This window comes from Amblyomma americanum, chromosome 6 (genome assembly GCF_052857255.1).
Source record: "Amblyomma americanum isolate KBUSLIRL-KWMA chromosome 6, ASM5285725v1, whole genome shotgun sequence".
In the NCBI taxonomy this organism is placed as follows: Eukaryota; Metazoa; Arthropoda; class Arachnida; order Ixodida; family Ixodidae; genus Amblyomma; species Amblyomma americanum.
The window spans coordinates 9,100,110-9,127,606 of record NC_135502.1 but is presented as its reverse complement, the minus strand read 5'-3'; the positions used below and the strand labels follow the sequence as shown (position 1 = coordinate 9,127,606).

The window sequence follows — 27,497 nt, the reverse complement described above, 5'->3', positions numbered from 1 at the left end:
CGTTGTGCTCTCTCGTTTGGGTTGTGGGAAAAGCGGATAGAACGACGAACCGTAAAGTGGTGCATAGGCATTAAAATATTTGCAGACCTTACAGGTGACTAACTGCCGACTATACACGTGATTATGCATGTTTATGCTCTTGAAATGACGCCTGGTGGGTAGTGTACTCTCTGTTGCAGGAAAATCAGAGCGATCTCGTTGCTGGTGCGAAGAATGATGGTGTCTCCTATTGGTACCTGCAGAAATTAAAGGCCCGAGCAGTGGCGCCAGCCCTGGGGGCACAGGCAGTAGCGGCGGCAGTCGTGGCACCACCGCTGGAAGTGCTGGCAGCAACGGGAGCCAGACCTCTGCAGCAGGTGCCGCTGCTTGTACACTTGCGAGTGAAACTATGCGCAGAAATACTCGGCTGGGAATTAGGTCCGGCTTCTTTAACCATGTGCCGCGTATGGGTCTGAGCGTTCAGGCCGCTCGTAAAACGTCAGCTATTAAGAGAGAAGGGCTCGTTTACGCGAAGCCAGCCGCACGGTTTCGCAGAAAACTGACGACGAAACTTGTCGACCAGAACAGTGCGCAGCACCAGAGTGCAGCTGTGTAAAGACGTTTTGAAATCGCAGAAATATTTCTGAGCCCGAATGACGGAGTTAGAGGGGCGACAAAGACAACGAGACTCCGAGCGTCACTCCCAAGTGTAATGAAGTAACTTCATGCCAGGCGAGCTGATATACCGCCAAGTGAACAAGGGTGTATGCAACATTAAGGACATCGAAATGGCCTTTCTGAAAACAGCCACAAGGAAGTGAGTAGAATCACGGCTGGTCCCATACTGGAAGAGACTAGGGGCAAGGGATAATAAAATACGATGAGGAATGAGGCGTGAATTATGATGATAAAAACGCACGCAAAGAAAATAATCGCAGTTGCTTTATATATCGGCAAAAGATAAAAGAACTGCATGTAAAAGTGGCAAAAACGTTTATAAGACGACAGGTCAAGCATTCGTAAAGTGTACATAAAAACTAAAAATAAAAGGCTAGTGGCAGGTAATATTCAATTCGATAAGGTTCCATAGCGCAAAAAAGCAGGGACAAGACATTAGAGAAGTGCTAACTTCTACTGAACGCTTTACTGGCGCTTAGAGGGTTATGAAGGTACAAATAAAGAGCAGGAAGGACCAGCCACATGAAGGGTTCAGTGGAAGTTAGCGCTTGTCTGTCTTGTCCCTGCTTTTCGCGCTATGGAACCTGGTGTTAATTACCCACTAGCTCGAACCACCACCCTTCTGCTGAGCTCTAGATGCGACAGTTCCTAGATAAAATTTATTTCCATGGATAGGAAATGTAGACGCGTTAACACACTTGTTTTTGCACTGAGTAATTAAAAATGCCCCATTCTTTTATCGCGTTGTCCCTATACCTTTATCTAGAAAGTGGAGGCACGCTTGAAAGGCAGTGGCGGCTATATTAGTGTCAATGCAGCGCAAGCTGTCTCCAGAATCGCCGCGTTCAATGAAGCATGTCCCTGTTTGTCCCACCAGTGTTTTCCTCTCGTTAGTGCAATTTTAATAAATGACATTGGAAGCACTCAGAGCATTCATTGGCTTGATCTTTGCGCAAGCTATCCAGGGCAGCGACCTTCTGGTCGCTATCCGACATAGTTCACGAGACCCAAAAAGAATGCTGAATGCCGACTCTTCTAGCAACCTTTTCCGAACTATAGGATAGCCCACCGATTAAAGGAAAAACTTTTACTGGCATTTCAGTGGGGCTGCATTTTGCATTTAGCTCGCTCAAAACTAGTGAACCGTTTTATTCCACGCAGAAAGCAAATTGGGACCACGTAGTAAATCAAACACCACAAACTCTTCCGATTCAAAGAAAGTTTGCGTAACTACACACGCAATGTACATGGCAAGGCCCTGGTGTCACTGAGTAGTATAGGAGCAGCTATTAAATAACTATTAATCTCGGCGTTGGGAAGGTGTCTAAAACTGAAGGCACGCTTGGTATTAGCAGCCAACTTTATAGAACAAAAGCCTTTATGTAAAGAGCGCAAGCTGACTACACATACTGACTATTGCACTCATTATTACAGCAACACACACCCCGACGACGGCCACAAAACGAAGCGGCCTGATGTTCTGCGTGCTTGGCGAGAACTTCGTAAACGAGACGCCCATCGTGAATGGTTGGTGCGACTACGCCGTCTACCCGGACCTCGTAGCGATCAACGGCAATTTCCAGCCTCTCTACGGGCAGAGCTCCTGGGACGCCTTCGAAAAGGTTGGCTCCTCATAGTAGCCTTCAGTTACCGCAACCTCACGCGTATACAACATGTCTGCCTCAGATTTCGAGAGGTATGCACTCTGGTTTATATCATCATGCGTGCATACTTTCAACTTGTTGCCTATACTTCGTGTTACAAATAACGCTCGAATTTTTGGGTGCTAGAGCTAGCCCTATTCAATCCGTTGACGTGTTCATTGTAATGTTATTATCATCATCGTCGTCGTCGTCATCATCATTCATTAGACACTTAAAGGCCCCTGTTGGCAGCATTAGATAAGGGGAGGAGAGTAGCACAAAAAATTACGCTGCACTAGGATGTCACTACTGAAGCAACAATGAATGAAAAACACTCAGAGAGCTATAGTTCAAATGAAAAGGTTTGTTTTGGTTGGTTTATGGCAGTTTAACGTCCCAAACACACTCATGTTATGAGGGACGCTGTAGTGAAGGGCTCCGGGAATTTTGACCACCTGGGGTTCTCTAACGCGCACTGACATCTCACAGTATACGGGCGTCTAGCATTTCGCCTCCATTGAAATGCGACCACCGCGCTCGGGATCGAACTCGCGTCTTTCTGTTCAGTAGCCGAGCGCCGTAGCACTGAGCTACCGCTGTGGCTCAGATAAAAAGAGAGTTGTCATGAAAAGGAAGAGGACGCAACAATTTTTGGGATAAAATGAGATATTAGGAGTTCTTTAAATCAAACAGGATTCCTTTCGAGGACAAAGAAGTAGGGAAGCTGATTACACTCATGTGTCCGGCCAGCTGACGCGCTAGGCAGAATCCTGCCTGCCACCATGATCAACGAGCATGTGAGAGCCAGGCAATAAAGAACTGCTCTCATGCGCAAGAAGGCTGGACAGAAACAGGCAGACGGCCGCAGCGCTGCGTCGGCTTGCGTTTTTGTCGACTCTCTTCGTATTCTATACTCAGCGTAGATATTGGTCTATGACTGTTGATAGCAGGTAGCCGGGATCCGTCAGCACTCTGCAGGCATTGCTTTGTCACAGAACATTGTGCAGCCTAGAGGGTAAAAACTGAAGGCTGCGGCCTCCGCAAAGTTTATCTCTATGACGTCATACGCCAGCGAATTGTATGTTGAAGGCGGCAGGCAGAGCTGCAGTCTCTAATCTTCATAAGGCTTTCGATGTCTCCCGAGGTCGTTTTCGAACAACGTAGCTTGACATTGTTCACGAAAAACGCACATTCTTGCGCGGCTTTGGCACCCTTCTGCGCATTTTCTCTTTCCGTCTGGCTAACTATAACCGCGCCTAACTTAAGTTGTGATTACCTTTAGCGCTTAAATGGGCATAAAATGCGAGCCGGAATCTTGTAAGTTGTCTCGCCGTGCCGCAGAATTACGCGTCGCGTTGTCTCGCCCTCAACGCCTCGCAGGCCATCGCAGCACAGCCGAACTTTGCCCCCGGCGTGAGCTTCTGGGACGGCGCAGCCGGAGCCGCCGGCAGCACGGTGTCCCAGATCCCCGCCATGGGCGCCCAACTGAAAGATCTAGTGCGGATGAAGCGCGTGAGGGCCATGGGCCTGCTGAACTTCGCTCGCCATGTCAGCCCCAGCACTCACACCCTTGCGCCCCTATTCAAGGTCAGTGGTCCTGGAGGATATAGCAATGCAAGGCCCGTACTAAAACGTTTACCTTGAAAGTGTTAGGCAGGAAGGATTTGTCGCCCAGCCAACTTCACTACGCGAAGACGCGTGCGCCTGGGGTAAGATAGGGGCGACTTATGACTGCATACCCGCACGCGCACCCGCCGCTGCTGCATGTCAAATAACTCAAACTGAAGCGCGTGCACTTCAGTTGCGATTAAGACGAAGTTCTGATAACGCAACTGCTTTCTACTGCTGCATGTGAGTTCAAGCAAGAATGCTCCAATATCTGGGGATGTGCCCTCTGCAGGCACTCGATGATGCACTGCAGGGCCAGACAGACTTCAGAACCATGACCTTCCTCGGCGTCTGGCTCTACAATCAGAAGACGGCCATGGATTTCGTGTCTGAAGTAGTCTCAATGAACGCGTACGTTGCCAGTTCCTTTTACTCTGTTTGTGTTATGGGCAACACTGATAATTACGGGAAAATTAAATTCGGTGGGGACACGAAAGATGAATTTTTCAATTTTGGGCAATTTGAAAAAAAAAAGTAAGCTCTTAGGCGATCCTCAGTAGATCGCTTCAACGCGTTAGCAGTCAAACGTTCATTATATCCGGAGTGGTACACGTGGATTCGTTACATCGGACGTCAACACATAAAGTTCGTTACATCGGAGGTCCAGACGCGAATGCCCAGTATATCCGAGGTGGCATACTTAGGTTCGTTATGCCGGAGGTAACACGAAAATTTCATGATATCCGGGGTTAACACCGGAAAATTCATTCCGAAGTGGCATATTTTGGTTCGGTGTATCCGAGGTTAATACACTGAAGTTGGTTATGACTGAGGTGACATACTAAGTTTCCTTATCTCCGAGGTTAACACAAGAAAGGTCGTTATATCCAAAGTGGCACACTCAGGTTGGTTACATCCGAGGTAGATTACTAAGTTCGTAAAGGTAGTCTACTAACGCCGTCTTCTATTGATCGGTTTCGGTCGCTATGGAACCCTCTGAGAGGAGACAGAGCATTCGACTGGTCGAAATCGGACGCTTTGACTACATTTGGCTGGCCATTTCCGAGCGTTTGCCTCGCTCAGAGCGTTTTGAGGCGCTCCGACTTACTTCTCAGGGCGGTTGGGGGCGTTGCTCTGGCTCACGTGGGTCACCTTCTTTTCGCTCGTGACGCCGTCGGGGGAGGACGCTTTTTTTCGGAGCTCCAGCGACTACGTCCGAAGTTAAGTGCTTTTTGGTGCTTGCGCTTGTACATGCTGTCGGGCGGTGGTTTTAAACCGAGTTAAGGGTAGGAAGGCTAGCGGAAGTGTGTGTGCCGAAAGTTTTTGTGTAGGAATTTTGACAGGCTTTTACTCGCGTAGTGCTGATGGTTTTTGGTGTAGGAATTTTGGAGGGAATTTTGGCGGGCGCTATAGTAAACTATAGCGCTCGTGAACCTGTTTTTTGTGTCCCTTACTCTGTCCGTCGTCCGGTATTTTGCGCTTCCTATAGTTTTACGTCGGGTAGTGCTGAAGGTTTTTGGTGTAGGAATTTTGGCGGGCTTTTAAGTTGCGTTGTGCCGAAGGTTTTGTATAGGAATTCTGGCGGACTTTTACGTTGCGTAGTGCCGAAGGTTTTTGTGTAGGAATTTTGGCGGGCTTTTACGTTGCGTAGTCGGCCGGACGATGGGTCTGCAAGCTAGGGAAGTCAAGGTGGACGGGGACGGGGAGTTAGTGCAGTGCCCGGAGTGCGACCGTTGGTGCTATTTAGATGAGACCAAGTTCAGGAGCTTAGCCGAGGCCGATGGGGCTAGCTTCGCGTGCAAGAAATGTAAGCGTTTTGAGGAGGCCGTTCAGATGTTGAAAGGGAAATGGGCAGCTACGATTAAGGAACTCAAAGGGGACCTGAAGGTGGAGCGAGGGAAAAGGATTAAGTTAGAATCTCAGGTCGCCGAGTCGCTTAAGAGGGAGGAGGCTAATGGCGACCAGTTGGAGCGGATTGTGGGCGAGCTGAAGGAGGAGCGGGAAAAGCGGGCCCAGCTAGAAGAGCAGGTAGAAGCGCTCAGGTCGCGGCCGGCAGGACACCACGGTTCAGGGCAGTGTCAGGTGGGGGATGAGGCTCGTCGATCCTACAGTGCTGTAGCGCAGCAGGCTTTGAGTGGGGAAGAGAGAGAGGTAAAAACTCGCGACTGTAGCGTAAGGCGGCGGGAGAGACAGGTAGTGCGATTCGGAGGGCAACAGTCGCAGTCAGGAAGAGAATGGTTAGAGCGGAGGAGGATTCTGGTAGTCGGTGACGCGAACGTAGCGAGGGTTGAGGGAGGCGGTTTGACGACAGTGAAGGCGGACAGGCGGGTGCATGTGGAGGCCCAGTCAGGGAAGTGCATGGTAGATGCAATGGCCAAAGCCCAGGAGGTGGTGGGGGGCAGCATGGATGGCGAACACCTTGTCGTTATCCATGCTGGTCTCAACGATGTGCTGAAGGGGAGGAGCCAGAATCTCGAGAAGCAGTTAGAACTGGGGATGCGTAGGCTTAGAGTGGCCTCTGAGAGTGTGCATGTGACCATATGCAGAATCCCAGAGGTCCAGAGGCAGGTTAGCGAAACGGTAAGGATGATCGTTGAGGCTAACTGTGTAATTAGGTTAATGAGCCGACGACTAAGATACGGGGTAATGGAAGTTAACAGGGAAGTGTACGAGGCGAGGCCCCACCCTTTTGCTCAGGATGGCATTCACTACGGTGGTGCCACTGGTAAAAGGGTGGGTAGTAGGATAGGTCGCCAGGCAACAGGTTTTTTGGGGGGACCCAGAGCTCTGAGGGAACCAGTGTAGAGAAGAAAGAAGCAAGATCAAAGGGACGATGGAACCATAGGAGAAGAAATAGACAAAAACTCCAAAGCCAAGTTAATTCAGATATATGTTTCATTAACATGCAAGGTGGCAGGAATAGACTGAAATGGGATGAAATAGAAGAACAGTTAAGACAGGAGGAATTAATGGTATATGGTTTAGTGGAAACGCATCTTGCAGAATCCCATATGCAGAATCCCAGAGGTCCAGAGGCAGGTTGGCGAAACGGAAAGGATGATCGTTGAGGCTAACTGTGTAATTAGGTTAATGAGCCGACGACTAAGATACGGGGTAATGGAAGTTAACAGGGAAGTGTACGAGGCGAGGCCCCACCCTTTTGCTCAGGATGGCATTCACTACGGTGGTGCCACTGGTAAGAGGGTGGGTAGTAGGATAGGTCGCCAGGCAACAGGTTTTTTGGGGGGACCCAGAGCTCTGAGGGAACCAGTGTAGAGAAGAAAGAAGCAAGATCAAAGGGACGATGGAACCATAGGAGAAGAAATAGACAAAAACTCCAAAGCCAAGTTAATTCAGATATATGTTTCATTAACATGCAAGGTGGCAGGAATAGACTGAAATGGGATGAAATAGAAGAACAGTTAAGGCAGGAGGAATTAATGGTATATGGTTTAGTGGAAACGCATCTTGCAGAATCCCATATGCAGAATCCCAGAGGTCCAGAGGCAGGTTAGCGAAACGGAAAGGATGATCGTTGAAGCTAACTGTGTAATTAGGTTAATGAGCCGACTACTAAGATACGGGGTAATGGAAGTTAACAGGGAAGTGTACGAGGCGAGGCCCCACCCTTTTGCTCAGGATGGCATTCACTACGGTGGTGCCACTGGTAAGAGGGTGGGTAGTAGGATAGGTCGCCAGGCAACAGGTTTTTTGGGGGGACCCAGAGCTCTGAGGGAACCAGTGTAGAGAAGAAAGAAGCAAGATCAAAGGGACGATGGAACCATAGGAGAAGAAATAGACAAAAACTCCAAAGCCAAGTTAATTCAGATATATGTTTCATTAATATGCAAGGTGGCAGGAATAGACTGAAATGGGATGAAATAGAAGAACAGTTAAGGCAGGAGGAATTAATGGTATATGGTTTAGTGGAAACGCATCTTGCAGAATCCCATATGCAGAATCCCAGAGGTCCAGAGGCAGGTTAGCGAAACGGAAAGGATGATCGTTGAGGCTAACTGTGTAATTAGGTTAATGAGCCGACGACTAAGATACGGGGTAATGGAAGTTAACAGGGAAGTGTACGAGGCGAGGCCCCACCCTTTTGCTCAGGATGGCATTCACTACGGTGGTGCCACTGGTAAGAGGGTGGGTAGTAGGATAGGTCGCCAGGCAACAGGTTTTTTGGGGGGACCCAGAGCTCTGAGGGAACCAGTGTAGAGAAGAAAGAAGCAAGATCAAAGGGACGATGGAACCATAGGAGAAGAAATAGACAAAAACTCCAAAGCCAAGTTAATTCAGATATATGTTTCATTAACATGCAAGGTGGCAGGAATAGACTGAAATGGGATGAAATAGAAGAACAGTTAAGGCAGGAGGAATTAATGGTTTATGGTTTAGTGGAAACGCATCTTGCAGAATCCCATATGCAGAATCCCAGAGGTCCAGAGGCAGGTTAGCGAAACGGAAAGGATGATCGTTGAAGCTAACTGTGTAATTAGGTTAATGAGCCGACTACTAAGATACGGGGTAATGGAAGTTAACAGGGAAGTGTACGAGGCGAGGCCCCACCCTTTTGCTCAGGATGGCATTCACTACGGTGGTGCCACTGGTAAGAGGGTGGGTAGTAGGATAGGTCGCCAGGCAACAGGTTTTTTGGGGGGACCCAGAGCTCTGAGGGAACCAGTGTAGAGAAGAAAGAAGCAAGATCAAAGGGACGATGGAACCATAGGAGAAGAAATAGACAAAAACTCCAAAGCCAAGTTACTTCAGATATATGTTTCATTAATATGCAAGGTGGCAGGAATAGACTGAAATGGGATGAAATAGAAGAACAGTTAAGGCAGGAGGAATTAATGGTATATGGTTTAGTGGAAACGCATCTTGCAGAATCCCATATGCAGAATCCCAGAGGTCCAGAGGCAGGTTGGCGAAACGGAAAGGATGATCGTTGAGGCTAACTGTGTAATTAGGTTAATGAGCCGACGACTAAGATACGGGGTAATGGAAGTTAACAGGGAAGTGTACGAGGCGAGGCCCCACCCTTTTGCTCAGGATGGCATTCACTACGGTGGTGCCACTGGTAAGAGGGTGGGTAGTAGGATAGGTCGCCAGGCAACAGGTTTTTTGGGGGGACCCAGAGCTCTGAGGGAACCAGTGTAGAGAAGAAAGAAGCAAGATCAAAGGGACGATGGAACCATAGGAGCAGAAATACACAAAAACTCCAAAGCAAAGTTAATTCAGATATATGTTTCATTAACATGCAAGGTGGCAGGAATAGACTGAAATGGGATGAAATAGAAGAACAGTTAAGGCAGGAGGAATTAATGGTATATGGTTTAGTGGAAACGCATCTTAGAGACATGGAGCAACCACCCTGTAACCCAGACTACGCATGGGAATATTGCAATAGAACAGAAGGCAGCAGAAAAGGAGGTGGAATTGAGGCATTCATTCATAAAAGTAAGAATTTAAAAAGGGTTAAACTGGGATGCAAGGAACATTTATGGCTAAAAGTAAAAGTGGCAGGGGAGCAAACACTCCTTGGCTTTGTATACCTGTGGACAGGAGCTAATGCCAAAGAGGAAAACAGGAAAATGTTAGAATGTATTGCAAGCGACATTGATGAGCTAGGAGGACAGGGCGAGATAAATATATTAGGCGACATGAACGCACATATAGAAGACCTGGATGGGTACACAGATTCGACAGGAAACATGCTGCAGGACATGTGTGACAGGCATGATTTAGTTTTATGCAACAGTACCGAGAAGTGTGAAGGGCTCATAACATGGGAGGCAGGGAGTCTGCACTCGACGATAGATTATGCCCTAATGCCACAGAGGATGTATAATAGATTAGGGGTAATGAGAAGATGAACATGGTTCCAGAAGTCTAGGTAGTGACCACAAGCGTATCAAGTTGAGTTTCAGAAGAGAAACCAAAGTAGGACTGAAGCGAGATGAACATTCAGAGGGGAATTTTTACTCAAAAAAGCAATTGGAAGCAGCAGCCAAACAAATTGAGAAAATAATTTTTGAGGATAGTGAAACAGAATGGACTTATACCAAATTAACTCGATTACTAGAGCTAGAGCTAGCTAAGGTGCGAGTAAAGCTAAAAGGGAAAAGACGCAAACCCAAGACATGGTGGGATGAGGAGGTCAAGAGGGCGATAGAGAAACGTCAGGAAGCGTCCAGGGAACGCAGATATTCTAAGAAGAGGGGGGAACCAGAAGTTGAAGTAAACAGAAAATGTGATACCTTCATAAAGTGTAGAAAAGAAGCATCCTATTTGATTAATGAGAAAAGTAGAAGAAAAGGTGCCCAATGGATGTCAAATGTAAATAAAAAGGATAGAAAAGCAGCTCAAAAATTCTGGAAGCATCTAAATGCAATGAGTAATAAGACTAGGCTAGGACAAAGGTTTATTGTTACAGATCAGGGTATTCGACTAGAAGGGGATGAAGCGATAAAACACATAGGAACAGGGATGACAGAAAAATTTAAAGAAAGAAAGGTTGCACATAATTTATCGTAGGAGGATAGACCGGTTACTGCAATAGCTTTACTTGAACAAAGCGAGTGGGAAAGGGCAGAGAAGAAGGTTCCTAGTGGCACGTCAACAGGACCAGATGGTATTCCGATTACGTTAATAAAGAAGCTAGGACCAAAATCCAAGCAAACATTAATACAGGTAGTGAATAAAATTATAGTGGATGGGAAAGTCCCCGATGAATGGCGATTAAGTAGAATGAACATGATATATAAGGGAAAGGGGGACAAAGCTGACGTAAGTAACTACCGTCCCATAACAGTGACATCTGTGGTTTACAGGGTGGTGATGCAGATTATAAAAGACAGATTGCAGGCTTGGGTGGAGAACGAGGGGGTGCTAGGGGAGCTACAAAATGGGTTCTGGAAACAAAGGAGGTTGGAGGATAATCTGTTTTCATTGACGCAGTGTATAGAGATTGCTGAAAAGGAACACAGGCCCATATAGCTAGCATTTCTGGATATTAGGGGAGTCTACGACAACGTTATCCAAGAGTACTTGTGGGACGTACTGGGCACATTGGATGTGGAAGAGGGAGTAATTAATCTTTTAATATATATATATATATATATATATATATATATATATATATATATATATATATATATATATATATATATATATATATATATATATATATATATATATATATATATATATATATATATATATATATATCTGTAGAGATACAGCGGGGGCTTAGGCAAGGATGTCCTCTGTCTCCTTTGTTGTTCATGTTGTATCTGAAAGGGTTGGAAGCCAAGCTAGAGAGGAGCGGACTAGGCTTCAACCTTTCTTTTTTCAAGCAAGGAGGATTGATTAAACAGTCATTACCGGGACTAATATACGCCGGTGATATAGTGCTAATGGCTGACAACAAGGAAGCTTTACAGAAGTTGATAAACATATGTGGTACAGAGGGAGATAGATTAGGTTTCAAGTATAGTAAGGAAAAATCTGCAGTCATGATATTTAATGAAGAGGGCGGCGAGCATAGAATACAGGAGTTCACGCTAGAAGTAGTGGATGAGTACAAGTATCTTGGGGTGTGGATAAATAACGGTGCTGAGTATCTGACAGAGCATGAAAAATATGTAATGAATAAAGCTAGTAGGAATGCAGCTGTCATGAAAAATAGGGCACTGTGGAATTACAATAGAAATGAAGTGGTAAGAGGGATCTGGAAAGGGGTGATGGTTCCTAGCCTGACTTTCGGTAATGCGGTACTGTGCATGAGAGCAGATGTTCAAGCAAGGTTAGAAATTAAACAACGTGGCGTAAGGAGGCTAGCTTTGGGAGCACATGGCAATACACCAAATCAGGGGGTACAGGGTGATATGGGATGGGCGTCGTTCGAGAGCAGAGAAGCTAGCAGTAAGATAGCATTTGAGGAGCGATTGAGAAAAATGGGGGAAATCAGTGGGCTAGGAAAGTTTTCATATACCTGTATATGAGGAATGTTGATACGAAATGGAGAAAGCGAACTAGAAAATTGACACGCAAATATCTGGACAGCAGTAGGGGGGCAAATTAGCAATTATCGGTTAAGAAAAAGGTTAAAGAAACAGAGAGAGCTCTGTCGAAAACAGGGATGCTGACGAAATCAGCACTGGGAACATACAGGATTTTTAAGCAGGAAATAGCCAAAGAAAATATCTATGATAATTGTAGGGGAAGCTCTTTGTTGTTTGAGGTCAGGACGGGAGTTTTGCGGACTAAGACATATAGAGTCAGGTGCCACGAGATAGACACGTTGTGCGTTGCGTGCGGAGAGGAGGAGGAAACGGCTGAACACTTGATACTTTTCTGTAAAGGGCTTCACCCTACAGTCGAAAGCAGCGAGCTGATTTATCCAAGGCATTGGGGTTTAAGGACAGTGAAGGGAAAGTAGATTTTAAGCGGGTAGAAGTAACCAAGCGAAGGTTATCTGATTGGTGGCTAAAATCAAGACAAGAGTAAAATTGCACAAGCCATGGCTAGGTGGCTTGAGCCACCGCCCTATTTAAAGGGTTCAGCCGTATCTATCCATCCATCCATGGGTACTCACCAATCCTAGCGCGAGCCCGCACGGCGGCGTTATGCGAGGGGGCCGTACGCAGTAGTCGGCGGCGGGCGGCGTAGTGGCTTTGTGGTAAGGTTTTGATGCTCTTGCACTTGAGTCCTGTCCAAGCTTCACGCCAACGAAGTTCATCATTATGTTCCGAAGTCTCGGAAGGGTTCTTCGCTGTGCGTGGCAGCATAGATCACTGCACCAGCGGCGCTTGCAAGTGTAGAAAAGGCCTAGCGCCAAGCGACCTTCTGCAGTCTCTTTGCACGAAACATCTTTACGGCTCCGTTGTGAGTAGAGGTGCTCGTTGATGCGCACAGTGCAAAAAATACTCATGCCCGAACCGAAAGTAAAGTGTTTTTATGGCTTACAGTGGCAGGGTCAACTCGTTAACTGATCGCGATGACGAGTCCTGTTGCGGAGCCGGGCGAGCAGCTCTATCAGCGAGCGCTGTAATGATGGAATACAGATGTGCTTCGACGGAAACGTTTGATGCGGAATAAATAAAACGCACCGGACGTTTCTACCAGTCGATGACAAGAGAAAAGATTTCATGTTTCGTTTCCGTCTCAAAGCGCCTCTTATATTCGGCTTGACGGCGCCTCCTGCGACTCGATTCAGTGCTCGCCCCGATCTCCGCGCTCTAAAGCAGAGAATCAAAGCAACCAGTCGAAGTTCGTTCCTTGCCCGGTGGGCCGGCCGCCACCTGCCACTGGCTGCTGACTGGCGGCGCTCGCCATTCCCGCTTGCACAGGCCCTTTTATGGCTAGCGCCTTAAAAAAAGAAAAATGACGGGTGATCATGCGAAGTAGTGTGGCAAATTAGCATTAGCAGTATTGGCTTTGCATTTCTACTTTTACAATGATCGCCTTCCTATTGCATTTTTCATTTGATTTAGCCGTCGATTTTTCGTTCCGCTGCTGTATGGGCTTCAGGTGGATGCAAGGGGGAGATAGATGAATGTTTTTTTAAAGGGTGGAGATGGGTAATGGGTAGAGGCCTTCTGGAAGTATAAGCGGTAGGCGGGCGGGTTGCGGATGACTATTTTGTAGGGTAGAGTTTGATGCAGGCTTCGGACACAGACAAACATCAGCGGCATTTTCGCCGAAGAAGGGCTATGCTGTTAACGCAGTAAAATAATAATAAAAAAACTCTGTGCCCTTTTGGCTGCAGTCTGCTGAAAAAATTTTCCCATGAATTGAGACCACCAACGAGCTCTCTTATTGAACCGGGAACTTTACGATCTTAAAGAACGTGACGCAGCCTAATAAGTGACACAAAGCTATACTTGCGCGCCTCTGAATATAGAAAGAGAGGTGGCGAAAGCAGTTCCTAAAGCTTAAGTTATTCCGTGGCGTTTTCTAAGGTCGACATTATTTCGAATAGCTTCCCGATGTGCGTCCCAAAGGCTCATTAGTGTTATGGTTTTAAGAGTATTAAGAAACAAGCCCATGTTATTGTCCTACCTCGATTAAGAAAAATATGATTTAACACGTCTCCTGGCCCAAAATATTTCAAGGCAGCATTAATTAGACTGGGGCAGGCCCCGGGTCTATTAAGCGCAACGTATAATAATCACCCGGGCTCTGGGCGGCGCAAAGCGCTGTAGCTTGCGTCGTCTTAAAACACAGGCCCCGAAGAGTAGGCTGGTGGTGGGAGGAGCGTAATTTTTCGAAATTTCTGAAAGTTTTCTCCTCAGCTGCTCTCTTGGAATGTTGGAAACTTGGAATGTTTACTTTCTGGCTAAGCAGCGCCGCCCGAAAGCCGGGAAGGAGATGCTTGATGCCTGCAGACAAATGAGAAGGCACCTCTACGCATCGTTGCCGCAGGGCAGCGAGTCCGGTATTAAAGACAAAAAGGACAGAATGTTCGAACCATGGTTTGACGTTAAGTGCCGCTGACGTTTTATAGTTTGCCTTAAATAAGCAACAGCATGCCACATATTTACGATCTACTCTCGGTGTCTGTGTGCTGCGATTTAAATCAGTTCATGAAATGATTATGAATCCACATTGTCATTTAGTAAGGTGTGAAGCCAGCTGGCCGCAGCGGCTGCATTTCACAAACAAGCTGCCGAAAGCTCCGGGCCTGCATCTTTGAGGAGGCAGCACGATATAAAATTTTCTTGCTCAACCAGCATTAGCACACGAACTTGAGGCCTTTTTGACGTGAGGGTTTCAATGCGGGCAGCTGCCCTAACTGCTCCAATAATAGGGACGTGTCTTCTGTACGCGCTATAACCTCTATAGCCTCTGCTGCCCGGAATGATCTTTCTCTTGGCTCGTCTTCGGTAAAGCACGTAATCAGGGCCCTAAGGAGCGAAACTTTACTTATGCATAAACTGTTCGCTACACACCAACGCGACTGCTATGTGAAAATGGCGCTAAATGTGCTTGGCCTGCTCACGTGCACATGGGCTTTGCCGATTCTGCTGTTGTATGCCATGCCCTGGCTACATAGTTTTCGAGATTTTGCACGCAGTTAGTGATCGAGTTCAAATGCAGGCAACGTGTTACTAAAGGCGAAATTTATAGTCAGACCTTCATCTCCGCGAAACAACCAGTGGCGCTAATCTGAACCAAGCAGTCCACGAGCACGGCACACTCAAAAAAGAAAACCATGTACAGCTTCAAAGCTGGATTGCATGTCATTCCCGCCAGTGTTTTGTGGTACAATCTTTGTGTTTTCGGTTAGCTTTGTTGTTCTTAGCAGTTTTAACTAAGGGAGGACTCCGAGATAGTCTGATTGCCTGCAAAAGGAAGTGCTCCTTATCCTTCGTTGATATTTCGTTTGCAGCAACCTGACCACAGTCATCCTGCAGACGCATATATCCGAGCTCTACACTTCGAAAACGAATTGCATCGCTCGCCCTATATGCGTGAGGAATTCCACCCATGACCTCCCCAGCTTCGTAAGTGACATTTCATGTGAATGTTGTAGGCCTGTGCCAGCTGTGTGTTGACGCAAACATGTAGCATTTTGTAGCCGTACTTTCAGTCACCTGTTCCTTCACCGCATGGAAATGAATCAGCGCAGCGGCCGATAACAGAGCGGGATACGTACTTAACGAACGTCGTCGTTGTAGCAGAAAGTGAAAAATAAAAAGTAATGCCACACTTTTTTCCTCTACTGTTAATTAAGGCTTGACATAGGGACTTGAATAGTTAGTTTTTTAAAGCGTTGACGGCGCCGCGCCGTAATCTGTTATTATGGCCCTACTATATCTCCCTACTATCATAAGGCCCACATAGAAAAATTAATGCAGTGCTCTTCCCAAAAGTTGCCTCCGCGCAGTTTGTTGTAAGAGCAAGCAGAGCGCTGAATTCCTACACACCTTAATGTCCTCAAAGCAGGGAAGCGCTGACGTACCCTGGAAGCACCAGCCACGCGATTCTGTCGGACATCTCATGTTTGGTGTGTGGCGTTGAGGGCGAGGAAAGAAAACACTTCCGGAATAAATCTGCGCCGGCGAAAATGGCGACATTTATGGCTGCAGCGATTTGACTTAACGTTTTGTACACCTACAGGAGTTAAAAAGCTAAGAAATATTTTAGTGATTCATTATGCATTAGCATGCGAATCAAAAAATTCCTTTAGCTACCAGCGCTAGGTCACCGTCTACCTCGCAGTTTCACACACACACACACGTATTTGCTTTTATACCTACTTAGAGGATTGCCGTGCACAAAAGATTGGGCTGTGGATATGCTATAGATGGGCGCGGAGGCTAACCTCATCTAGAATCCTAAGCAGGTTTGCTTGAACCTTTGAGCGAATTATATGGGAAATCCTGTAAAGATCGAGTGAGAGAGCGAAGTTGCTTCAGGATTTTTTTTAACAAGTCCACGCACTTTGAGTCTTCTTTTTGTTGTGAAGCCGCATGCGCTGCCGACAGGTGTCGTGCTTATCTACTCCGGGCTCACCGGATAAGCTGCGTTATCGCCTGAGGTATTGGCGACGCCCCTAGCCAGGGGGCTATAAAACCAAATAATATTTCAATAAAACCTGCCCACTCATCGCCAACCTCGTGGTGATTCACTTCACTTTTATTTCCGAATGCTGCAGAATAGAAACATTATGCAGTTTTCATACATTTCAGAAAGGTTTTTAGAACTACGCTCGCATTTGTATTTTCGTCTGCCTGAACTGTTGCTTTTGAAGTGTGTTGTTGACCTGCTCGTGGTACACATGCAGAACATCGCCGAGGCAGCTGTGTCAGCCCTGCGGGCGCAAGGCGACCGGTTTCGACTGATGTTCTCGTCAACGCTGGGTGCCATGGTATACATGGGGGCGGTGCGCTCCCCTGTGCCCGTAGGGGTGAACAAGCCGTGCGAGCTGTCCTTTATGGTGGACATCGACCTAGTATGCAACAACACACTGCAAGCCGGCTATCGTAGCTACGAGACGACCGACAAGTACCAATACCTGCTCTTCCGAGCTAATAACCGCGAATACTACGTAACGTACGAGACAGTCCAGAGCATATATGACAAGGTGAGTCCGCGCTCTGAGAGGTTTTAGCTCCAACAGGCTGGTAACGTGTGCTGGGTGCCGTACAAGGAGAACATGAAACGAAGTGTGCCTTGAGACAGGAAGATAGCGCACTCTTATTAAAATGAAATGGAACTAATCGCTTAAGATTCGGCGACACTGCTCTTACGCATGTCTACGTCCCTTGTTGCTGAGGGTGACTGCAGTACAAACAGGGCGTTGAATATGAGTACAGGTCGCAGCGGTGGCTGAGTGGTTATGGCGCTCGGCTGCTAGCCTGAAAGACGCGGGTTCGATCCCGGCCGCTGCGGTCAAATTTCGATGGAGGCGACATGCTAGAGGCCTGTGTACTGTGCGATGTCAGTGCACGTAACAGAACCCCAGGCGGTCGAAATTTCTGAAGCCCTTCACTACGGCGTCTCTCATAGCCTGAGTCGCTTTGGAATGTTAAGCCCCCTAAACCAAACCAAACCAAACCAAACCAAACCGAACCGAATATGAGTTCTTCAGCGGAAAAAACTGGGAACGGCGGCTAGCCTTCCCGGGAGAGATTGTTGTGAGTAGCGAATTCTTGAGCAGTGTTGCAGAGGATGCATACTCAGACGATATGCTAACGTTATCTGACTACCACTTATGCAGAGTTTGATGCGCGAGGAAAAGGGCACAACTTTTGCCTAATCGCGATGCTAAACAGCGGTAAATTTGAACAGTCACGACGATGGCAACGATGCTTTTAATTTCGTTCGTGGTCATTACAAATGGCTGCATCGAGCTCAGAAAATCGACAAGAACGCTTTTAGTTTGCGCGGCTGCCGCCACGTGCCGCGTGGCACTCAACACTTAAAATCAGCGCTGGAATTTCGAAGGTTTGTTACATGGCATTGATTTTCAATGGCTGTCGGATATAGTTGGCGTGGACGAAGGAAGCATTTTGTAGGTAAGATTTCGCATCGATGAGGAAGAGTCCGACACGATAACCAGCATGTTCGTGTAGAACTTCTCACAACATTACTTTTCTCAAAATTACAAGTTTAAAATATTCCCATTGATATAAAAGGTGTTTTTTCCGGCGGCCAAGAGATGACGCCAGTCGCTAATGTCCAGAAAAACAGGACATGACGAATGGAAAAAGAACGCAGCCCTTATATTATGTTTTTCAGCGCCGCAATATTTTCGCCTATGTGGTCTAAATCGGCGCCCAGATTGCCATATAACCGCGGCTTAGCGACAAGAAACACTGTTTCGCGCTGTTTTACCATGGATAACAGTAACCAACTTGCTCAGCTTTCGGTACAAGAAACACCATTGCTTTCGTGTGAATACTTGTTCGATTATTGTGGAACAGAGGCACTCGAGGAGCTCTTCTTGCCGGCACGTGCTCATACAGGCAGAAGGCAGACCGTTACGCTACAACTCTAGTAAGTGGTAACAAGGAATCACGTCATTTCAAATCATAGATTCAAAACTCAGCATTGAATGGTGCTTAACATATTACATTAACCATCTTGTATTTAGAGCAATTAAATTAAAAATTACCGCTCGCGTTATCCGGAGAGTCAGGCAACAGTCATCTTTGTAAAGTACTGATGTTACTTAGAAGTTACTTAGAAGTATTTCTTCGAAGGACAGCAATTCTGGAAATGTTATTCCAAGAGAAAGAGTGTCTCTGATTAGGTGCCTGGAAGTTTGGGCTGCCAACAGTTTGACCTATTAGCACGTCTAGAGAGTAATTTCGTTTAATAACACTTCATAAATTTTTCAGTGCGCTTCTCCATCCATATATGCTTCTAAGGAGCTGCGAACATTTAAATAACTCTAAAATTGTAAATTTTGGAGTTAAACATGCCGAAGCGACACACGGGCGATGGAGGACGCCATAGCGGAGGATCCGAATTAATTTGGACCACCAGGGGTTCTTTAAAGTGCCCTGACATCGCAAAGTACACGGGCGTTCTTGCGTTTCTCTCCTATAAAAATGCGGGCGCCGCGGCTGGGATTCGATCACGCGCCCTTGGAATCAACTGCTGAACGATAGAGTCACTGAGCCACCACGGCAGGTACCCCCTAAATAGAACATATTGTAACAGCGCAGTATTCGAACCCTGCCACTAAGCAATTAGCGCGCGTGGCACGTCGAAAGTTATTACTTATCGCACACTGAGATAGAAACAAATTTTAGAAGGAAGAGGAGGGGGGGTTTGCGTCGTCGTTCCTCCCTTCATCCTTCTGCAGGATCCGCCTAGAATGACGTCAACTTCGGTACATGATTGAGCTCAGGCTAATTATACTATTACTTCTTCCCAGGCGGAGTGAGAAATTTTTTTTTTTTTTTTTTTGCGGCGGGTAGCTTGCAAAGTAAGAACACTAGAAAGGTTTTGCAGACAAGCTTCGTTCCACCATTCACCGCTTCGGGAAGCTTCCTAGAATTTCACCACAAAGGAGAAAAAACGAAAATTCTTAAACGGAGTGAGAAATTACGTGAGCACACTTGACGCATATTTTCGGCCAGAGCTGGCGTGTGCTTCACAAACTAAAAAAATTTTTATAAACCTACGAGGAACTAAGCTATTCCATATCTTCTCACGCTGAAATTTGTTGCAGTACGAAATATACATCAACGACGTCTCCGACGGGTGGGCACTGTTCGAGATCCAGCGTGACGGCGCAGCCAGCTGTTCGTCCAATCAGATGAGCTACGACCGCCTCGAAGCTGCCCAAGGTCCAGCCCGCAGCCGCAGATACTGACGCCGAACACTGGCCCCATCATCACTCTGTCACCGTCGCAAGACTGCCACAGGACTTCGCGATGCTCCCTACCGTTGATCGCTGGATCTGACACATAAGCGACAGCGTAATAGCAACTCACAAGAGGCCATTGAGAGCGTTGGTTGCTTTCTTGCATTAACTGTGCCTGCGCAATGACAAACGACGGGCTTTCTGTTCTTTTAAAGGAATACATGTACTAACAGCAGCAAAATTTTACGGGACGTGTATTCTAGGGAAACAATTCTTCAAATTTATATATATATATATATATATAAATCTGTTTCCGTTCTTGTGCCCCTTTTCTGCATTACATATTTCTGGAAGACTTTCGTGAAGTGTGTATATATATATATATATATATATATATATATATATATATATATATACACACTTCACGAAAGTCTTCCAGAAATATGTAATGCAGAAAAGGGGCACAAGAACGGAAACAGATTTATTTACGACGTTTTGGCCGGGTCCCGGCCGAAACCTCGTAAATAATTCTGTTCTGCATATATATATATATATATATATATATATATATATATATATATATATATATATATATATATATATATATATATATATATATATATATATATATATATATATATATATATATATATATATATATATATATATATATATATATATTGCAGAACACCCGCGTCGTCCTGTAGGCTCTTGTTGCTGCCGATTGCACATGCATTTCTGCGGAGTATATGATGTCTCTCACTGCCCGATGTCGGCATCGGGTACTCGTTCTGGGATTACGGTATGAGCGATGCACTGTCGCCATTAATTTTATTAGTTGTTTTGATGTTTCGTTTCTAAGTTTGAGCATATCTTCAGACTCCTGTTAAAGCGCGCTCCCGTGCGCACACGCGCTCTGCGTTTTGTTATTAAGGCGTGTCTTTCTATAAATAACGCTTAATGTTCCTAGTTACACCCGCTTTACCTGGTCCTCTTGCGTTTCTTGCTCCCATTTCTCTCAACGCGCACAAGGTCCGAAGTTCTACACTTTCAGCAGCCTTTTCCTTAAGACTTTATTTCCGTAGCTGCCGCCACACTGAATACGGTGCAAGGGCAGTACATAGGCCGGCGGATGGGCCACGCATTGCAGCGCATATCTGTAAAAGAGTAATTGATTTGCAAATAATGTAGCTACACTGACGGGCCAGACTGAATCAGAAGGAAATGTAGGGGAGCAGGAAACTCAGATAAATGATTATCACATGAAAAACAAAAAAAGGAATTTTAGGTACATTGCACCACGATACCAAGTGCCAGTTGCAGCAGCAACTTCTCTAGTAATAATAAGTGTTAGCTACCAAGATACGTTTGAATTTATAACACCCAGCGTGTAAGAAAAACAAAGGACAAAGCAGAGCCCATACACACGGTATTTAGTTTCCGGCAAGAGGGAAGGCGGTGGGACTGTACTCGATATTAATCCCCGTGGCCGGGATCTTTAACACATTAAAAGTAATGCTTGCGTTCTCCTCTCTAATCATACTTTGTGCCATGCATAACGATTCATTCTCCTCTTATAGTTGAGGCCTCGGTACAGCCACAGCCTGCGTGTTGCCAGTGACATTACGCATGAATATAGATAATGGGTCCTGTGTGCATTTTTCACGCCTCCCGCCACCATTTATAGTAATGATATCATGCGTTGTTTCTGCGAACTTGTAAATGTGTGCTCCTGCGCCTGTATCAGTGCTTAAACATTTAAGCGTTTTTGTTGAACAGCATTTAGCCTGAAATAGCCATGTAAGCATTTGCGCAAAAAGGTTACGAATGAAGGTGGCTTTGATTTATTATCTCCTTGGGAATGTCCTATTTGTTTAAGAATTACAATATATAAAGCATCAGTCGAGTCTGCCCCGTTCTATGGAATAACTTCATATAAAATGCCACATGCTCAGAATACAGAATTCAAACTATTAATACGGTCATCAAAAGAATAGTAAATAGTATCGCTTGTGGCACAGACTTACACACGGCTTCTACAAAAGAAAAGTGCCCCAAACTCGGCATACTCAATGCACGCGAGATGTTTCTGTTTTCAGTGGTTACGCGGCGCTATTTCGCAAGCTATTGGAGTACCTGTACTCAAAAAAGTTATCATTAGCCTGACTGCGTCCACTATAAACTATTGTCCCTGCCGTATTTAACGATCTTAGTGACGAGCAATGAAGTAATGAAACAAGAGAAGTGTTTAAATACATTAGTGACGCTTAGCAGCAATGCAGGAATAACACGAGTGGCTTTGCATGTCTGAACCGCAGCTTTATTATTCTTATACCTCATGTGTCTGGCGAACGTTTCGGTGCTTGCCAAATATTACTGGCCTTTTGCTTTTTATTTGATTGTTTTTTTTTTGTCCGCCAGGACGGGATCCTGCTGTTCGATAAATGCATTCCGTAAACGTTGTGGATTTGTAAGTGATGAATCCAGCAACTGCCCGGTCAGCCAACACGCGCTATGTGCACAGGCTGACGAGCAGACTTAAGCGTATGCAAAACGGGCGAATAAACTGTATTGTATTGTTTTTTCGTTCCATTAAAATCCGAAACTGAAATATTTGACCACTTGTGTGACCTGAGACGCCTGCACCTCAGTGCAGGCTGATATTGCGGTGAAGCGCAACATGCGCTGAAGTGTCTAGATGGACAAGTGGCGACACGACGCGGTTCCACCATACACCACAGCGTCGGCGAATGGAGAAAGCGTCGCTTTAATTAACTACGTGATATGCGGTGGCGGCAACTACAAATGACTTAGGCGATGCCCTTGTGCGTGATGTCATCGAGAGGCGAGCACCGCTTCAAAGTTAGTGTAAGGGACGTGAATGTGAGTGTGAGTGAGTGTATGTGAGTGAGTGTACGTGTGTGTGAGAGTAAGTGAGCCACTGACATGGTGCCGAGGTATTTCTCCAATTCATGCCTGGCTTAGGTGGCTCTGCTTTTCGTGATGCGATAACCGCTGGAGCGAGTTCGCTGCGCGCAGAGCGATTCCGGCTCCGTTGCATTTTTGAAACGCAGCATTTGAATTCACTTGGCATATTTAACGTCTGTATGAGCGCGCAGGTCAGCCGCGATGATAACTGAAAGTCCAGAATTCTATCCCTCCAAAGCGCCGGGGTGTTGGTAGAAATATCGCGACTCGCGCGCGATCCCTGAGCTCGCGACGCTCAGTGGAAAGTCCTGAACAGACAAAACCAGGTGCTCAATAGGACGTTTACTGCATATTATGTTCAGTGCTAGTCGTTCATGAAAACACTTGGAGCGCACTTGAATAGACATAGGAGGAACACACACGGTCTCCATGGGCTCTCGCCCATGTTCGGTTTCGAATTCTGGGACGGCGCAAAAAAACATATAACGTATATAATAATAATGTGTAGTTCTACTTGGAAATGCTGCTCTGTATGAGCTCTGAACAGCCTGAGAGGTTCATCTTTGTCACCTTGAGGAGGAAGAAACCAGTGTGAATGTCGGTTATAAATTCCTTTACCCTATATCAGTTAATTAGTAAATATTATATCCACAGCATGGCATTGAGCTCAGCTGGCCGATTTCAATGAGCCTCATCAGTGCTTCGGGTGGAGGGGTTCCACCCTAGTCTCACAGGTCCTGCTCGCAACACTCAAAACACTTGACCGTCTCAATACTCTTCCTTGCCACGCGACCAGCCACAAAAATAAATTGGAACCACATGTTTAACTATGTGGGCGGATAGAATTACAAGGAATTACAAACGAGTTAAAACGGTTGATATGCTAAACCAAGAAGCCTATTCAATATTCTGTGAGAACTGCATTTTTTGCATTAGCAGCTCAGTTAGTACGAATTAAGATCCCTTGAATAGGTGCGATGCAGATTTAGGGCAGATGAGCGGAACCGCGTGCCATTTGTAAGCACAGGTTCGAGGTTGGTTACTTGTGCGAAATAATAAGCAATACGTTTTTCGTCGTAACCGCGTTTACGGCGGACCCATTACCCGCCAGCTGGCTACTGGCACCGTATTTCAGCTCGTCAAGCATGCGGCCGTGTCAGGCGCCATCTATTGGAGCGGAGGGTACTCAGACGCTTTAGCTCCGGCGCCCGCTGCATGCAGGCGCCGCTATAACAGTCAAGCGGATTTCGGTTGCTCGTACGCATAGGCTTTGCTAAATTGGACAAGAGTTGGTGACCCTAGTTGGTCAATTTAACTAACTAGATGTTTCCCGCGCTGTTGCACGGTATGAGGCGCTCACACATTGCAAGGCCTTCTTTCATCGTCCCCAACCCAAGCTTCTTTGTGGTCGAGGAGCAATCGACTAGAAAACGTATATAAGCTGCGTGAAGTGTACAAGGAGCTGGATTTTGGAGGCGAAGTTATCGATTTGATGGGAGAACTGTGTTCCTTGAAACAGTTTTGATTTTCTCACGTGAGTGAAACACATGTCCGCTTTTGGTATGTTCTGCTCTGCACTCTCAAATTTGTTTGTGATCTGTTGTAAACTGTCAAAACAGGCAATAAAGACAAACTTATTTGTGGTCGAGGATCAGCGCACCTCGCTCTCTATCCAGGGGGCGCGGGTTCAAGTCCCGGCTCAACAATTTTTCTTTTTAACGCAATTGCTTGTCTTTCTTCCGAGGAATTACGTAATGGTAAATGAATGGCATCACGACCTTGTAGAACAATCAGCAATTGTGCAGTGACGTCATCCATGCTGTACGTTGAAACCGTTGTGGCGTGTTAACCCGCGCTAGGTTTTAATCGTTACGTCGTCACCGGCCAATGGGAATATCGTTCACGCACCACCGTAGTTCCCGCTGAACGTCCTCTCTATCAGGCTGAAAAGTTATTTTGCTCTACGTGCAACATGGCGGCCAGAGTTCATACTGGCCCTCGTGTTGCTTGTCTCCGAATGGAAATCAATGTTGCATCTTCTGTTCTGTTTGCATAGCTCCGTAAGTTATGGTACTGTGCCGCATCGCCAGCGCCCGCGTTTCGCTGCTTCCCACGCTTATGATGTTAGTACCAGCATTCGCACAGGTAGTGAATGCTTGTAAAATATGCAATTCGTATTTAATTCGCTTCTATGCCTGTTCAATATGCTTTTCAGCAACACTTCACTCGTACTCGGTTCGGTAGCAAAGCTGCACTATTCTTATTCGATTAGATTTGGAAAAGTATCATTCGTGTACTCATAGTATGCACCAAATTGTCCATGTTTCAAGTGAAATAAGTCGTAAAGCTTGCCCTGATTACAGTCAGGTCATAAGCTAGAGGCGACAACTGGAGTTGCTCAAAAAATAGATATTCGGGCGTCAATGGCCTTTGGAAGATAACACCTTTGCCAAACAATTTTTCAGAGTAGTTGGGATAGCGTGTGCTTGACTGAACAACGTTATCGGAGAAAGCCAAGGGGGCTCATGGGAAACAGAGGTCGACGGCACGACTCCGCGGCATACGAAGTGAGATAATCGTAAGTGTTTCAAGGTAGCAGGGACAACACCTGATGCGCGAGTGAGCAAACAATTGTGTTTCTCTCTTCAGACGTGAAATGGGAAAGCAAACCGGCGAACTGGACCCGCGTCGAAGCGGAGTAAAGCAGCTGCATTGGATCGCAGTCTTGTGCGCACCGAAAAGAAATTATTACTTTTGTTTGGGGGAGCTGGTTCATATATAGTAAGGTAGATACTTGCGCGAAGAAGACTATGAATGAATGAATGAATGAATGAATGAATGAATGAATGAATGAATGAATGAATGAATGAATGAATGAATGAATGAGCTGTTTATTTAGAAAGGGAGGCTCAAGGCCGTTTGTTGGGGAATTGGGTTGTTAAGGAAGGGAAAAGTAGGGGTCCATTCATACATGAACGGACGGCATGGGTGGTCTAGCCACGCCTTACACTGCTTTGTAGCGGCCACTGATTTATTTATTTAGTGCATACCGTTGGCCTCACTTTGAGGCCGTAACAGGATCGGGTTTACATACATATGAAAAAGTGCGAAAGAAAAAAAAAGAAAAAGTTAAACAGCAGAGAAGGAACTTTTTCATTTTGCACAAAGGTACATGTAAACGCACATGGTGACACTGTTGTTAATAATCTTCAAGATGGTTTGTTAGCTTCGATACAAATGCCTCAGGGGACATCTGGTTCACAATTTCTGGAGGCAACATATTCCACTCATAGCATATTTGCCATTATCTTCCAAGATGCCGTTCGCTCAGGCTCTGGTCAATGCTGGAAATTCCTCGCCATCGGTGAGAAAACCATGCTTGGCGACGAGGTAGTCGCGTCCCTTGCAAAACTCTGAACAATGCCAAACTAGGTGGCACAGGTCAGCACGACACATGCAGCCACAGTACGGGCACTTCACACCGTCAATATTGCCCCCTTGATGCCAGCGAGGGCCGGTAAGCCATTTACGGATGATGTTTGGCGTGTAGGCGCCATCGGCGATGATCTTATCAATGAAGATCTGCTCAAGCCGTGTGAGAGCAGCTGAGGTACCAAGGTAACCCGGTGGTGTAACCGCCGTAAGTCGTGCACGGCTCTCCTGTTTGGCACGCTCTAGTCTGCACGTTGGGACAGCCAAGTTGTTGGACATATCAGCAGGGTCGTCGGTAACGGCGTGGTACTCCAGCGGAGGAAGGCACGAGACACTCTCCCGAGCCGCCTTGTGAGCGGACTGGTTCCCGTCGTCATCGCCCGTGTGTCCAGGGACCCACGCGAGGCGGATGCTCACGTTGCGTGCTGAGAGGGTGATGATGATTGAAGCAATCTGCTGTGCAATTGAGTGTGTCGAGAATGGTTTATGGAGCTCGCTTGCAGCTTCATGTGAATCAGAGAGTACTCAAATTTTGCGTGACATGTCAGTTTGTGGAAATTGATTGCCGACCAGAACGTTTTCCACCTGCAGTAGACCGCCGTATATAGCGAGCAGCTCCCCTTCCTTTATGCACCCATCGGGTGCACAATAGTACAACAGCCGTTGAAATTCAGGTTCTCACGGCTGCGCATTGCCATTGATATGGCGCCGTCTTTCAGGGATGCATCTATGTATATGTCCTCCTCATCTTGTTCTCTATCAGCGGCCGTGTGTCGAGCTAGGTAGAGCCGTGCCGCCGTTTGTGCTCTGGGTGGAGCCGTACGCCTGTAGCGGCCGAGGTGTGGACGAAGCCAGGGCGTAGCCGGCCGGCCTTCATAATAAAGCGGTGCCGACAGTTGGCGGTCAGCGTTCCTAAGCGCATCCGTGTTTCGTGCAAGTTCGGCGTGTTTCGTGCCGAGTTACAACTTCCTCAATGATTTTTTGTACAGGAGGAAAGGCCACCGCTTCCCCTAGAGCCGTGATGCGCGTATGTCGTGGTAGACCTGCTATGGTGGGTAACGTGGCCCTCTGCAGACGAGCTAGGTCTTCTTGTATTTTAGTGGTCAGTTCGTACGACGGGGCGCCGTAGAGAGTCTTGCCAACTGCTACCGCGCTATCCAGCGTCTGACAGGCCTCCTGCCTTGCACCACCGTACTTGCTTGACATACGAGCGGTGAGATGTAGGGTACTCTTCCAGGTGCTCTAGAGGCGTTTCATCCATGTACGAGGACTGTTACAGCTGATGACTGGCACACCGAGAAGCTTGAGTGATCCGATATGGGATGTGAGCACCGGACCTGCCATGAGAAGATGCAACTGTTGGGACGGGTTAGTACGAGACAAGACACTATGGAGAAACACAT

General features: G+C 46.6%; 2 protein-coding genes across 4 annotated transcripts in view; one reads left to right on the top strand and one right to left on the bottom strand.

The window, feature by feature from the left end:
* LOC144136261 (acetylcholinesterase-like) overlaps window positions 1–27,497 on the bottom strand; it is a 196,481-nt gene that overhangs the window by 37,525 nt on the left and 131,459 nt on the right. The gene's annotated exons all lie outside the window — the stretch shown is intronic.
* LOC144094542 (uncharacterized) lies at window positions 247–19,923 on the top strand. Its single transcript, XM_077628460.1, has 7 exons — window positions 247–356; window positions 2,092–2,279; window positions 3,681–3,887; window positions 4,201–4,319; window positions 15,304–15,418; window positions 16,702–17,001; window positions 19,600–19,923. The coding sequence occupies exons 2-7, from the start codon at window positions 2,133–2,135 to the stop codon at window positions 19,741–19,743; spliced, it is 1,032 nt and encodes a 343-aa protein (XP_077484586.1). The 5' UTR covers window positions 247–356; window positions 2,092–2,132; the 3' UTR covers window positions 19,744–19,923.